A 16,753-nucleotide genomic window follows, 5' to 3' on the forward strand; every position below is an offset into this window, starting at 1 on the left:
GAGTTTTAAGGAGCCGTTTGGACATGAACATGAGATGAAATCATGTTTGGACGTGCAATTTGAATTTCTTAAGTTGCATTTTTTTTATAAACATAAAAACCCCACAAGTTGTGAAAACCATCAAAAAATTTCCAATTCTTATACAATCTTACCAAATGAGTAAATCATAGTTCATAGTAAAATTAATATGCTACTAGAAGGCCTTTCTAAAAAATACAACATCAATTAATCAAACTTTAGTTCAATAAAAAGAAAAATTTAACATGAATAGTAATGTAACTACTCTTTAATATAATCCTCCCACATGGTACGAACAATATATCTACCAACTTATGGTTGGTAAGCATGATTGGTAAAATTTATCTACCAATTTATGGGTCTTTTTTTACAAAATGTAAACGTATGAGTCAAATTTTATATTTATATTTTTGAAATCATGATTTCAAATCCCAAATCATACCTTTTTGGATGATTTGGGATTTTATCTCATGAGATGAAATCAGAGATAAAATCGCATGTCCAAACGCTAATTTCATCTCATAATTTCATCTCATGAGATGAAATCGCATGTCCAAACGCCTACTCAGTAACAAAAACTTAACTCCAGGACATTGTCCATTTTTAGCTTGTTCTTGAGCTTTGAACTCCAACACACTATCATATGATTAAGTTAGAAAAACTGAACTCCGGGACAGTGTCTTGGAGTTCGGAAAAAGCAAAAAAAGACTACCGTTTATTAAAAGAAAGATTGTTTTCTTGGTAATTCTTATTATCGTAGGATTATTCACTGTTGCTTCTTCAGGTGTTGCTTAAAATAAAAGGGAATTCATGACTAGGTTGTTCATTTGGGTAGCCTTTTTGATTTTTGTAGAGATTAAGATAACAGTAATGATGACCAGTAAGAGAGATTATTTTCTTGGTAATTGCTATAATTCCATGATTATTCATTGTGTTGCTTCATCTTGAGAAAGAGCAGAGTGACTTTACATGCCAAAGGTTTCCACTTTCCAACAACCTACATATCCTAGACAACATTGTCAAAAATAATCAAGAATTCTTTTCTTACATTATTCTTTTTTAGTGTACAAGTAAGAGATATTTGATAAAACTTATTTATTGTATGTTCCAACTAGAGAAAGAGTCACCTACTAATTTTATAGTAACTGTTACTGTCCTCTAGTCAGAGCTGTTTCTTTATTCTGTGTATACATTTTATATACAAACAAACCTATCTATAATGATGTCACTTTTCCAAATATTTTTTGGCGAAATATTATTACAGAAAATATATAATATATAGTTAGATTGCAATTGATTCCAAGGAAAACTTGACTGTTATAGTGAAATGTTAATTATAGAGGATGACTCTTACAGAGAGGTCTAATTGTATATGCTTTATCATGTATTTAATATTCATATCAAGTGTTAAGAGTTCCACATCGGCAACGCAGAGGAAATTAATACTCTTTATATGGTCTTGGACAATTCTCATCTCTTAAGCTAGCTTTTGAGCTTGAGTTAGACCCAATGTTCATTTCTTTAACATGGTATCAGAACCAGACTCATCCTAATTATTGAAAATGTTAGGGCTCCGTATCAAATTGTCCTCGCTTTGATGTTCAGCCGTGGGCATGGGGGTGTCGGCAACAAGATGAAAATTTAGATCCTTTATGCGCCCTGGACAATTCTTACCTCCGAGCTAATTTTTGAGGTTGAACTAGACCCAATATTCATTTCTTTAATACAAAATTACTTTGTGTTAACCAAATGACTTAAACATCTTATTGTCTTTTTATGGCAGCTACTCTGCCTTCAGTCGCATGCCATGTTGGAGATTCTAATATATACATGAATGCAGGAATTAATTAGGTAAATTGAAATGATAAAAATTTATCTCCATTTGATGTTTACATTGAAGGGCAACTAAATGCATATATAATACATATCTTCATGTATATTCTTATGACTAAATCATAATACATATTGTACTTTAATATACAATATAATTATGACAAACTAGTAGAATTTAATTTAAACATCGAATGGGGGGTAAGTTCTTGTTGAAAGGAAAAAAGCTATACCTTGAGTTATTGGCACCAATTGCCTAGGGCTAGTAGAAAGGATAGAGGGCTAGATCAGGATTCAAGTTTAGATGGGTATCATACTCATTTTTTTGCGTAGATTGTCCTTCTTCTGGAGGGTCTTTAATTTTTGTCCCTCAAATTTGTTTTCTTTAATATTTGCCCTTCGCTTATGAGTGCAGAGGCTCGAAGCTCAACTCGTAAAAATAAAAATAAAAAAAAAAATAAAAAATCACAAGCCATAAGTTGGGATTCGCAGGCAGAAGTTAGGATTCGCAAGACAGAAATTGGACTTAAGGCAAACTTTTATCCAAAATTAGGCCTTAAGACAGAGATTTGCAAAATTCTGGCAATATATATATATATATATATATATATATATATATATATTTTTTTTTTTTTTTTTTTAAGGCGAGTTTGAAACCCAAGGCATAAGTTGGTCCCAACTTATGTCTTGCGATTCCCAACTTATGCCTTGTGAATTTTTTATTTAATTTTTGACTGAGCGAGGGTTCAAACCTGGAACCAAGAGGCTTGAAACAAAGAGCAAACTTAAAGACCACTGATTTGAGGGGCCAAAAATTAAAGACCCCCCTCAGCGAAGGACAATCCTGCAAATTGCCCGATGATACTTGGGATCCACCTCTATGACCCATTACATATTCGATGCTGTTAGGCCCATATGAGCCCATAAAGAGGTAACAGATTGATGTCCATGTCCTTGTATTAGATTGAGATTCTAAAGATTCTAATCCTAATTTCACGCTTGAAATATATATTTTCATCCAAAAATTAATGTAGTCATTCTCATCTCCGATCAGAGAAGATCATAAGCCAAAAAAGAAGAGAAAAAAGGAAAAAGAAAATTTCAATTTGTTGGATTGAACAGGTGTGATTTGAATTGGGAAATACTTAGGATGAGGTTATATATAAAAGTTGAGGAAGTGAGAAGTGATCTAGACTTGTTTCAAGTAAAAAATCAGGTCTATCGGAATGCAAATTTGTTCCATTTCACATAATCAAAAAAACATTTTTGACCCTATAAACAAAGATTAATTGCTCACTTAACATGACAGCTTGATGCTCTCCATCGATCTCTCACGGAGATTCCTCTAAAAGAAATTCTTTTAGTCATTAAACAGTGATCTCAATTTTAATTCAACAAATTAAGTACATGGAGACTTACAATTACAAATCAAAGAAATATATTTATACTATTATATATATACAAGTCTAATCTTGGGTATCACTATAGATTTTTCACCCACAAGATTTTCCAATTTCCTTAATCACCAAAGCTCTTGCTCGATTAATTGTTAAAAGACACAAATAAACATGTTCTTCAAGCTCCTCCACTTGTTTCCTAAATCCAACATTACTCTTCTTCAACTCCTTCAACACTTGCAATGAAATGCTATCTTCCCTTCTATCCAAACACAATTGTATCATCGCCTTGTTATGTTCGATCTCATCATGCAATCGATTCACAAGTCTACTCATTGTATCGAAATCCCTGTTCAAAATATACGTACCCTTTGCTGCTACATCAAGTTGTGCTCCAATTTTGCTGAGAAATCCACATTTCAAGAATCGAAGACGACTAGTAAATTTATTCATCTTCGATGGCTTTAAGGGTATAATGGTCAATATTGCTGGCCCCATAACTAGTGCAGCTAGTGTATGTGCTGCTAGTACCACGGCTGCAACAGCAACTAGTCCACATGCTGCTGTTACACATACCCCTGAAGCCTTATTTACACTTTTGATCAATTTTATTTTCCTAGCAACTTTTTTCCTCTTTGAACTCAAATGTTGCAAAATCGACGAATATTCATCGTTGATTCGTGTGAAATCTTGTTTCTTGAGGTCGGAAAACGGGTTGTTGTGGATAATATATGCTCTTAGTTCTAATACAAGGTAACCAAATTGTTGAGAAGAACAATTGTTATCGACCGATTCAAGGACTTGTTCAACAAAATTGTAGTCAGATTGGACTTGGTTGATGGATTTGAGAAGGTGGCTACAGAATTTTGAGGCTTTTGCACTAACATTGAAGTAAGTGGAAAGAAGGGATTTGAGATTATATTTTCTTGGAAAAATATTAGTTGATTCAAGAATTGATGTTATGGTTTCTTGGCCTGGCTCAAGAAGTATATCTGAAAATAATGTATATTGAGAATTGAGAGATGATGGCTGATTATGAATATTATTTTCAAGTAGCTCATTAGCTTTTATGAAAAAATCACCATAGGATTTTGTTCTTAATGCGCCAAGGTACTCTTCATTGACATTGAGGCTTCTTCGTGCCTCTCTCATCATGTTCTCGTCTGGAAATAAAATTTACACTTTTAGAAACTACATAAAAAGTTGCATAAATTACAATAGCAGATCATTCAAAATATTTAAGAGATGAAAAAACGTGGTAAAAAGGATTAATTCTTTCGCTCACTAAGTAATAGTTATCACATAAAATGAAACTGAGAGACTAGTTACTTTAACAAATGACAGTAAACTATTTTCATTGATAGGGATATACTGAACGTCCTAGGTTGATCATAGTAATTTACAAGTGATAGAATTATGTAAAATTTGACCTTCTTTACTTGTACTTTTCTTTCTGAAGTTTTAAAAGTAATAAATAACCCACACAGATTCTTTGCCTTTAAAAAAAAAAAGGCATAAAATCAGTGGGCTCAATTCTAAAAAGAGGTAATAACTAAATTTTAGTTTCTAAAGATTAAACAGATCGACGAACTAACAAATAAATAAATAAATACATAGATAATAGGTAGAACATCTAATTAATTTTCAATTTCTGAAAAAATTAGTACCATTTTAGAAGCTAATCATATCTCAATTATTCAGTACAAATGAAACTATTTCAAGAAGCTCATGAAAATTCCTTTAATAGATGGAAGTTCAAAAGAGACTAGTATGTAATTTCAACATACACTCGAACCTCTCTGCAACATCATTTTTCCCGATATTTTTTGACTACCATAGAAAAATATTGTTGTAGAGAACATATAATATAGCATAACATGAAAGATCGGTCCCATAGAAGACATGACTATTATAGTGAAATGATGTTGTTGAGAGGTCTGATTGTATAACGAAAAAGAAACAGCAATCATATGTTTAACTTACCTTTGATGGTTTTACAATAAGTTTTGTGATCTCCTGCACCCATATCTTGAAACTCTTCAAGAAATTAAAATCCTAGATGGATATATAATGTTTAGAAGTTGCTTCCATCCATTGAAATATATAGTAGCAAGAGCTTGTGATCGATCACTCCAAAATGTGTGTATCAGATTAAAACTTTAGAAGCAATGCAAGATGATGAAAGAGGGCTGCCAAGAAGAATTAAATCCTAGGTTGTGTGGCTGAGTTGTGAACCTTTTAAAGCCACTTATAAGATTGATATATAGTTTTAAGGATTGTATCGTACGTTATCACTTTGTGATGATAAACTCTACACATACATTCACTTTCTAGGTAAGAAAGGGAGAGAGAAAAACAGTTTGTGCCATATATTTTTGCTAAGTTTGAGGCTAATAAGAGGTGGCTTCTTGAAAGAGGCTTTAATTTATTGTCTTTATAGCATGACAAAGATTCTAATGATCTATATATCAGGTGGTACCCTTATCTCTCCTCTAACTTTATTTTCACGGTTATATGCCTTTTTTGCATGATTTATGTACAAAAGTATATGCTTTACATATCTAATGAGAATCAAGTTTGCTAGTTGAACAAAATGGTGCATGAATCATGATACATAAAAAAATTGAAAAACATTAAGCAACTTGGGACAATTAACTATTGAAGCCCTTTTATTGGTTATTTGATATTTGGAACAGTTTCGGAAAGAATTTCGTTGACATTACTGGATAGTAGCTTCAGGAACATCATAAACCACTTTATTAAAAAACTATTGTATAATCGATGAGAAATAAGTGTAGCATTCTTCACAACACTCTTCTCATGTGTACGTAAGTGTGTATTTGATTCTTATCTTTTTTGGTTATTTTTTTCACAATAGAGAAAGATGAGACTCAACAAGGAGTGAGTCTGAAGTAGAGAAAGATTTAACATAAATAGGCTTATTAGTGGACCTGAAGCAATGTTAGTAGCTCGATGAACTGAATTGAGAGGAAATTAATAGAGTGAAACATACATTGAGAAAGGCTAAAAGAAAGAAGTCAGAGCAACTTTACGGGAAAAGTTTGATAACCCCTTGTACAATTGATGAGGGGATGCATGTAATAATCTCTAACACAATTAAGGAGAATAAGGTTATCAAAAGATGTTACGTAGTTAATTAAAATTAAAATGATTAGTTCGTAATTACGAAGGATATAGAGAATTTAGACCAAGTTGCAAAAATCCAGCACAATCATGATCGATATGACATATTGGCTAGAGAGTAGAGACTAGAGAAACTTAAGGAAATATTAGCTGGAATTGAGTTGTAATAAAATGTTACAGAGCAGGAAGGAGGATCTAAAACGGTAAATACTTATCCACACCGAATATTTAGACTAAATTAATTCAAGTTATCATCATTAAAATAAAGTGAATATATGTATTAATTAACCATGATCAACAAAAGTATATGTACGACAAACACATGCTATGTAGTTATTGATTTGATATAGACACTCCATCTGAATAAGTTTTATCAACTAAAACCCCTCTTCCTCCTCACCCAACCTACTTAACGTTACGCTGGCAGAACAATTTTGTTAAGCAACTTCACTTAACAGAACTTTCCATGACATGCATATCTGTCTCTGTCTTCCACTACGCAAAGAAATTAAAGTGTCATAGTACACGTCGCTCTTGCTGAAAGTTGGTGTTAACATTATCAGTGAATTTTTACTGATTATAACATATTATTACTTTATTTTAAAATTATCATACCAAATCTGCTATAGAAAGTTATATTGTTATTAACGGTTTAGCTTAATGGTGTGAAAAATTGTCTCTCGATCCTCATTTTAGGCATCTATTTCGCATGCTTAATGAGTTTTGCCAAAGTAGCTTTCCATGCTACGTCCTATTAATTACTACTAATTTCTCTGTTTCTTCTTCTTCTACTCCACCTCTAGAGGAAGAGGGTTATGACACGTGCATCTCAGCATAAAAATTTAACAGAATTAGGTAGGCTTTGACAAAACTTAGCACAAATGTTCCTGAAATAAATTTCCTTAAATGTTATCCACTCATACCAAATTAATCAAGTAACTATGTCTTCAACATGTCCTTATTCAAGTTTCTTTGTCGTTCACCTTAAATAAAAATCACATATTTCGTCTATGAAAAGATCAGATTTGCATGTGAGGGGCAGGAAAATATATAATTAAATAAAAATAAATATTTTTAAATGAAATAATCACGCAGTTCAACTTAAATCAATGGTAAAATGAAAGTTAGTTATTGGTGATGGATGCTTAATTAGTTATTCTTCCGTCTCAATTTATGTAGCAGTACTTTTCATTTTCCCAGAGTCAATTTGACTAAAGTTGAAGCTAAATTGGAGGGCAAGCTGAATTGGATTATGTCAACGCAATATTTTAAAATTAAAATTTAGATATTCAAAAACTATACAAAAAATAGTATAAGTTGAAATTCTTCTCATATTAATATATGATGAAAAAATATATTTTAAAATGTACATCAAAATTTACACAGTTTGAATTTCAAATAACGAAAACTGCAACATAAATTGAAACAAAGGGGAAGTATTCATAAAAGATTTTCAAGGGTAATGATGAAAGAGTAATGACCGTACCAATATAGGTTGTGGTGGGATGGTTAGAGTCCCTTCACCTTTAAGTAGAGGTCTCAGGTTCGAGCCATGAAAATGAAAAGAATCATGTTGGGAGCGCTTCCCTCAGAATGGACCTTGCAACGCGTGATGATTCGAATTTAGTTGGGCTCCGATGTGAGTACCGGACGCCCGCACCGGATGGGAAACTTTTTTAAAAATAATAATAATAATAATAATAATAATAATAATAATAATAATAGTAAAGAAAGAAAAGAGTAATGAACGTGAATGGTTACCAACAGGAAGATTGCATGGAAAATGACGGCGGATGAAACTGCATTATTCCTACTTCTGTTACACAATTTGAACAAAAAGAAAACCAATGACGTCTTCATGGGATTCTATAACCTAACAAAACGCCAAAGAAGAGGAGGAAGAAAAGTATAGTTCTATACAAATCAGGCTTTATTCGTGTACTAACGTCTAAGTAATTTAGGTATTTGATAACAGTTGCATTAATAATTGTGGCGTCTAAGAATCTAGTTGTCATGTATATCTACACCTCATCTATATGTCGATATTGACAGAAGTTTTTATCCCATCGATCCAAGCGACATGTATTTTACTAGTATTTTCGACTATGAATGGCGAAATTAGAACAATAGAACTTTCACTAAAATATTTCAAAATATAAAGAAATATAGACATACGAATAAGTTAAAAAAAAAAAAAAAAAAACACACTAGTCAAGAAAATCCAACATAATGTGTATACATAAAATAGTTGACCTATAGTTCTATCTACGCAATATAATTTTTCAACGAAAAGGTCATAGCCTCATTGGTGTCAATTAACTTCTTTTGGACAAAAGTAGCTCCGTGATTATGTGCTTTGATGTTTAGTTGGTAACATGAGTTAAGTATCTATTGACTAATATTGTAAATAGAGGCGGATCTAGAATTTGAAGGTGATGGGTGGCACAATTTTCTTCAATTTACATCTTATTAGGAGCGTGTATTTGGGTCGGGTCCTTCTCTTTTTAGTTTATTCGGGTCAACTTAATAAGATTTTTTTTAATTTGTAAATATGAAAATTACATCTCAAAAATCAAGAAACGTATATAATTAGCATCTTAAACAAGGAATAACACTCATTAACACCCATTAACAACAAAAGTAAAATCAACATTTTCACCAAGGGACTTGCATCTCTTATGTATATTAAAAAATGAATTTGCACAATAAAATAACATCTTCAATAAGGGAATTGCACCAATCAAAATAAGAAAATTAATAGAAAAACTCTTCAATGGGTAAATACACCCCATAAGTAAATGTAGAATTAGATAAACTACAAGTTCTCAAAAATAAATAATAAATTTCATGTTTTTTCTAAGTAGAGCTTACTTTCCATCACAATTTAAGTAGTAAAGTGATTTAAATTGAATTTAACAATTATAGAATAGCATAAATTTTTATAATACACTCCTTGCATCCATTTTTATTTGTCCATTATACTAAAAATATATGTCCACTTTTACTTGTAAGTTATATAGTTTGAAAAACTATGACATAATTTACCATTTTATACCTATTTTACCCTTATTATTAAGTACTTCAATTCATTTCGCATTTCATTTATTGCCTATTAAGAGTGTCCCAAGTCAAATATAGACGAGTAAACATGGACGGAGGGAGTAATAAACAAAAGAAATTATATAAAAAAATATGAATGTTGATCTCAATCCAAAATTTCCATTGAGACCCTAAGTTTTTCGATTTAGATACTCACAGATTTGGGATTAAGAGAATTGCTTAATTTAAAGGGATTTTGAAGTTTTTATTTGCATGTTCTCGCTAGAGATCACAGATAAAATAATAGAAAAGAGGAAAGGTAATTTAAATAATAAAAAGATAAATAGAAAATTGGGAGGGCCGAAAAGGGAATTAGTGGTACAAAGGAAGTAAAAAGCGCAAAGGAAAACGGGAGTTGGAAAATGTTCAAGATAGATTCATACTTGTGTCTATCAGCCGTGACACCTTTGTCTAATTTATGACTGGGGTGACAGGATCAAATATTTAACCTAATTTAAGCAAATTACAACATAACTATATAAAAAATTTATTAATCGAGGTGGTGCCATGCCACCCCCACCCTAAAGGGTGGATCCGCCCCTGATTGTAAATAGTATTTGCATAATTAGGTCATATTTAAAATAATTGTATTACTAGCTCTCTCATAAACATTTGATTGTTAAATCGAAAAAATATTCATATTCTAGAATAATAGTTACTTTAAACCAGTTAGTATAAAAACTTTAAATGTTATCCATATAAATAACTTAATGGCACAATTCCAGCTTCCTGCTACCTTCTTTCGAACATGTAAATGACAAATTTATACATACGTAAGAGGCCACTTGAAAAGTTGAGGAAACGGATGTCATCTTAATTCCCGTGGGACCTTAATCCTATAAACAAAATTCGAAGACATCCTATAAAGTTTATGAGGAAATAAAATATCTCCGTCTCTTCTTAATTTGAATAGACAAAAATGACTTTTTCATATCTTTTATGTGTTTTTTTCTTCCAAATCTCTTATGTGTAAAAATGAAGATATCTTGTAAAAAAATTATAAAACTAAAAAAAGTTTGTAAATGGCCAAATAACCATTTCTTCCGTGGGGTTACTCTTCCCTTAACTAGAGATTTCGAGTTAGACCCTGATATGAAAAAATTCTTGGTAGAAAGCACTTTCGCCGAATGAAGCTTACGTGGCGTGAATCTAGAATAATCATGATCCAATACGTATACCGAGAATAGATTAATAATTAATATACATCATAACAAAATACAAAATGTTCACGGACAAATAATTCATGTGATGTGGAGTCGCTAGTTCCTAAAGAGCTTAGTGCCGTATGACATTTTACCTACAAAAGTAACTCCTAATTTATCTGACATTCTGGCGACTAGCATTGTAAATTTGCAGGGAAAGAAGGAACTGCTACATACACAACATGACTAAAGCCCACGTTTTTTCATCTGTGATCAAGTCACAATGATAAGCCCAAAAAATCCAAGGATCATGTCAAAGTTGGATCATAAATTGTGAGTTCTGATACATAGGGTCTTTGACATATATATACATCTTAAGGAGAAATATTTACGAAACGTGACGATAGTTTTATATTTACAAAACGCAACATTACAAATCCTATACAAAACATGCTTTATACTTAAAAAAAAAAAAAAATTAAATTATTTTTTATTTTTTAAAAATCATTTTTTTAAAAAATATTTTTTATTTTTTAAAAAAAAAATATTTTTTTTAAATTTATTTTTATTTTTTTAAAAAATTAATATATTTTTTTTTTGCTCAAAAACTTATATATGAAAGTTGTATGAAATGTGTATATCTCGCTCAAGACTTAAAAAGTTTGCTCAAAAGTTAGTGTATGAAAAATGTATGAAATGTGTATATCTCGTTCAAGGCTTAAAAAATCCACTCAAAATTGTGTGTATGAAAACAATATGAAATTTGTATCTTGCTCATGTCTTAAAATTTCGCTCACATTTTCATGTATAAAGTTCATGTTAGATTTCGTAAAATTAATACAACTACAACAACATTGTCTATAACTTTGATACAACATTCAAGACTTAAAATAATCGCTCAAATTTTTGTGTATGAAATGTGTATATCTTGCTCAAGGCTTAAAAAGTTCGCTCAAATTTTATGTATGAAGAACGTATGAAATTTGTATATCTTGATCAAGGCTTAAACATTATGCTTAAAATTTTATGCATGAGAATGTGGTATGAAATGTGTATATCTTCCTCAAGACTTAGAATTTCATTCACATTGTTTGTATATAAATTTCATATTAGGTTTCGGAAAATTAATACAACTACAACAACATTGTAACAATTTTCATACAATATTCAAGGCTTAAAGTTTTCGCTCAAAATTTTGTATATGAAAATTATATTAAAAATTTTGCTCACACATACACATTTCATACAACTTTCATACATAGAAATATGAGGTAATTTTTTAAGCCATTGAGCAAAAAAAAAAAAAAATTAATATTTAAAAAATATATATAAAAATTATTTTTTTAAAAAATAAAAATATTTTTTTTTTAAAAAAATATTTTTTTATAAAAAATATATATATTTTCTGGAAAAAAAATAAAAAAACGAAAAATATATGAAAATCCGTCATGTTTTGTAATATATCGTTATGTTTTGTAAATAAGGAAAACTATCGTTACGTTTCGTAAATATTTCTCCTTAACATGTATATATACGTAGTTTTCCCTAAAGGAAATACTATATCATACAAAGAAGGAATTGCACGGTTTTCCCTTCAAATGGATGGGTCTTTAATTTTTGCTTTCAAATGAGTTGATCTTTAATTTTTTCCCTTCAAAATCGAACTTATGCCTAGTGTGGCTTAAGTTTTTTTATATTTTCCCTTCAAAATATCTCACAAGTTATGCCCCGCTAGTCATAAATTCGATTTTGAAAGGCAAAATTAAAGACTAGCTGATTTGAAGGACAAAAATTAAAGACCAGTGCAAAATAGGAACAAAAGTGTAAATGACCCTTATCAAACCCAGTGCAATTTTGGTCCACTGCTGCTTTCTGGGCCAGTAGGCAATCCAGTGGGCTCCATCCATTAAGGATTCATTTGGGGGCAATTTGCAAGATTTCCCTTAGCTGGGGTGGTCTTTAATTTTTAACCCCCAAAATGGTGGTCTTTAAATTCTGCCATTCAAGCAGAATTTGGCCTGCACAGGCAGAATTTCTGCCCATGCAAATTCTGCCTTAAGGCAAAAATTCTGCCTGTGCAGCCCAAATTTTGCCTTAAGGCAGAATTTTGCTGGGCAAACTTTGCAAAATTCTGCCTTGCGATTTTTTTTTTTTAACTGAGCTGGGGTTCGAACCCACAACCGTGGGGTATTAGGTGAGGGGTAAAATTTAAAGACCACCAATTTGAAGGGCAAAAATTAAAGACCACCCAAAATAAAGGGCATCCGCGCCAAAAAAGTTCATTTGGCATCACAAGTAGTGGCCTTAGTGCACAAATACGCGATTTTGAACCTGTCATTTAAGTTGTACTTGAAGTTGAATTTCTCTTTTGCAAATATACCACTTTGTAATCACTTCAGACATACGAGACTGAAGTTGCAAAAATTCATATATGAATCAAACTTCAGATTTTTTTGCATGAAGTACGGTCTTGTCAAGGCCAAACATTGAACATTTACACTTGAAGTTTGACCTTGCTTGCCAACTTCGGATATTTCTTCCTCTTTTCTCTTCCCACAAGCGCTAGCCGTCGTTGTTCTGCTCCCTGTTTCTTCTCTCCATGTGCACTTGTATATCATTATATATTATTGTATGTCAATATATACATTGGCATGCGTATGACATACACTGATAAACACATTATATACAATAATACACAAACATGTAATATGATTATATGTACGTGTATATCGTATGTATGTCACTGTATATACAGCGATACGTAGGATATGCAGTAAACATACACCATATATATGGTGAGATACATGGAATATACGTTCATTTTCCACCACCACAAAACCACCATAACCACCACCAAAGATCCTAATCACCATCCAAGAGAAGAAGAAACCTATTTCATATTTCGATTTGGGGTTTGAAAACAATTTACAAGAAAGGCAAAAACTATTTAGAATTTTACTAAGTTAGGGATCCTGCGACTCAAGCGAATCCATTCCAGTCGACATGTCCATGTTTTGTACCACCGTTAAGAAAGCTATGTGGAGTGTGAAAAGCAAATAAATAGTAGGCAGAGACTGAAAAAAGAATACTTAAGAGGGGTAAGTGTAGGTATGTGTCTTTTGGTGTTTTCTTAACATTGGTGAGGAGATCAGTAGAGGTCGGTAGTGGAAAATGTATAGTCATAAGATCATTCTTTTGTCCCTTCCCGGTAATTGAAAAATAAAGATATGATTAATATACTTAAGATAATTATGTATTTACAATATCGTCTCAATTCATCATACTTCATCAGATTTGAAAGATGAACTGAATATTGACATGTCTATAAGATTTCATTCTTGAATAAAAATTCATTTTTTGATTTATTTTATCTATTTTGTTAAAGAATCAGGGTAAGATACACGTTATACTACGATTTTAAATCACAAGAGATATTTCAAAAAATAACAAATCTATTAATAACCGAGCTGGATCTAGTGTACCATAAGGAATTTGTGATTTGGCTTTTCTATTGATTCGTGTGAATTGAATTTTAAAAAGGTAAAATTAACAAAATGACAACCTTTTGGTAGTTTTCTATCATTTATAACTACCTTTTAAAAATTATCATTTTGTAGCTATGTTTTCCCAACTTAAGGTATTTTTTCGGATGTATTTGATGCTTATAAGTTATAAATACATAGTAACAAAGTAAAAAATAAAACATATCCCTTGATTTAAGGCCACAACGGTGGGATCAATTCATTAGCTATTAATTGGTATTTTTTACCATACCCTTCCACAAAATTAGATTTTAGATTACGTTTCCATAACCATTTTCTATTCCTCCATCCAATCTTCAACATTCAAACATAAAAAATTCAAAATTCAAAATTTAAAAACATTCAACAGCCAATATATTTGAAGTTTTCAATATTGATTTCGTTCTTGATTTACCAATGTATTTGATAGCATAACCAATGTATTGAAGTTTTCAATCAAACCCCGTGTATTTTATATTAAATCTCATGTATTTGTGTGAGTAACAATTTGCATCACCTATGTATTTTAGCGGTAATGTATTTGAAGTTTTCAATATTGATTTCGTTTTGATTTACACATGTATTTGATAGTATAACCAATGTATTTGAAGTTACCAATCAAACCCATGTATTTTTATATTAAATCTCATGTATTTGTGTGAGTAACAATTTGCATCACACATGTATTTGATGGATTAATTTGAACAAAATACACAAATATATAGAAAACTTACAATGTATTTTCGTCACTCATGTATTTAAAACTAGATATCTATTAATTTGAACAAAATACACAGAAATATAGAAAAACTTACATAAATACACCAACAACCACAACAATTGATAGATATATCAGAGAACATACACAAATACATATATTTTTCATCTTCTCAAAATCTTAAAAAACCCTAGACCATCAAAAAAACCCAAGCCACAGATCAAATGCAACTCGGTCCAAATTTATGGTCACTGGTCCACAGCCCAAAAGTCTTGGCATTTACAGCTACAACTTGCCCACAATGGGAGATAAGCCCACAGTCATAATGAATGATCATTCTAGTTGGAACATCATTCACATAAAAAAGAAAATGGAAAGGTTAATTGCCTTCTTATGTTTAATTTGTCCACAAAGCTTGAAATCATGGAAAACAAAAAAAATTTGAGAGAGGGGTGGCCGCCACCCGTGGAGGTGGTGGTCGATAGAAGGAGAGAGAATTTTTTAGGGATTTGAGAAATGAAAAATCTGAAATGGGTAGCGAGTGAGAATGGACAAAGTCAAAAATTTATTAAAAAGGAGAGAGAATGGTAATGTATATTAAGTGATTAATATTGTTACCATTACCATATAGGGGGTGCTCAATTTTAAGTGTATTTGTGCACCAGTAACTGAAAGTTACTGTGTAGCTATATTAGTTAAATTGAAAAAATATTTAATTATTATTAGTAATTAAAACAAAAAGTAATTAATATCACTAATTATGTACTAAAAGTAGCTATAACACATAATTTTTCCTTTTAAAAAAGAGATAGTTGCTATTTGATCCATATCCCAACATAAAAGGTCCAACGGAAGCAATACTTTAAATGATAATTCATACAAAATACCAATTTTAAGATAGGCTAGAACAAGGTGATCACCAAAACACTTGCAGTTAAGGTCTTTTAGTTGGCCTTTTTTTTTTTTTTTTTTTTTTTCAAAAAAGGAAAAGTTGTTTTAGATTTTAAACCGAAAAGACAATGGTAAGTAATGAGTATTTTAGTGGTTGCAGGATAAACAGTCAGCTTTAAGGATTAAAATGATAAGGTAGCCCTATAGTGAATTATTTTCTTTTTTTGTTGATAAAAGCTTACTAGACGCATCGTGTAGAACTAGCAAACTGATTTTCTTTCTTCTCCCACATTTTGTACTCTCTTGTCTAAATTTAAGTGTCTTAATATTGAACACAAAATTTAAAAATAAATGTATAGTTTTGAATTTTGTGATCTTAAATTAAAAATGTGTGTAGTCTTTTAAATCTTATGGTTTTAAACTTGTCATGTAAAATTTTAAAATTTAAAAAAATTATTAAATATAGAAAGAGACATTCTTTTTGGGACAGATTAAAAAAAAAATTAAGACACTTAGTAGGCGTTTGGCCATAGATACCAAAAATAAATTCACTTTTTTTTTTTGAAAATTTCGTAGTTTTTGAAATTGTAGTTTTTAGTGAAATGTAGTTGTAAAAAGTGAAAAAAGTGAAAATTTTTTGGAAAATAAGTTTTTTGAGTTTTTGGTATTTCGGAATACAACTTCAAGTTGTATACGGAATATTTATGGCCAAACACCCAAAAGTGAAAAAAATTCCAAAAAAAAAAAAATGAATAATTTTTATGGCAAACGACACCTTATATTGTGACGGAGAGAGTATTGGCTATCTCATATTGTATCAATCACTGTGTAAGTATGTCATCATTATTATCCATGTATAGTTGATCCATCTCTGTCCGCCATTTTAAATTGTTCCCATGACAAGCCTGACAATCTCTTTTACCACCTTGTTCCCAATTCCCAAATTCTCCATCCTTCTCTCTCTGTATAGCACGAGCACACTTTTCTGTAGCA

General features: G+C 31.0%; 1 protein-coding gene across 1 annotated transcript; it reads right to left on the reverse strand.

Annotated features, from left to right (window-relative positions):
- Positions 1–3,222: 3,222 nt before the first annotated feature.
- LOC132040677 (UPF0496 protein At1g20180-like) lies at positions 3,223–4,399 on the reverse strand. Its single transcript, XM_059431334.1, has one exon. It carries the CDS (start codon positions 4,395–4,397, stop codon positions 3,342–3,344), a length of 1,056 nt encoding a protein of 351 aa, XP_059287317.1. The 5' UTR covers positions 4,398–4,399; the 3' UTR covers positions 3,223–3,341.
- Positions 4,400–16,753: the final 12,354 nt, after the last annotated feature.

This window comes from Lycium ferocissimum, chromosome 12, assembly GCF_029784015.1.
Source record: "Lycium ferocissimum isolate CSIRO_LF1 chromosome 12, AGI_CSIRO_Lferr_CH_V1, whole genome shotgun sequence".
Classification (NCBI taxonomy): Eukaryota; Viridiplantae; Streptophyta; class Magnoliopsida; order Solanales; family Solanaceae; genus Lycium; species Lycium ferocissimum.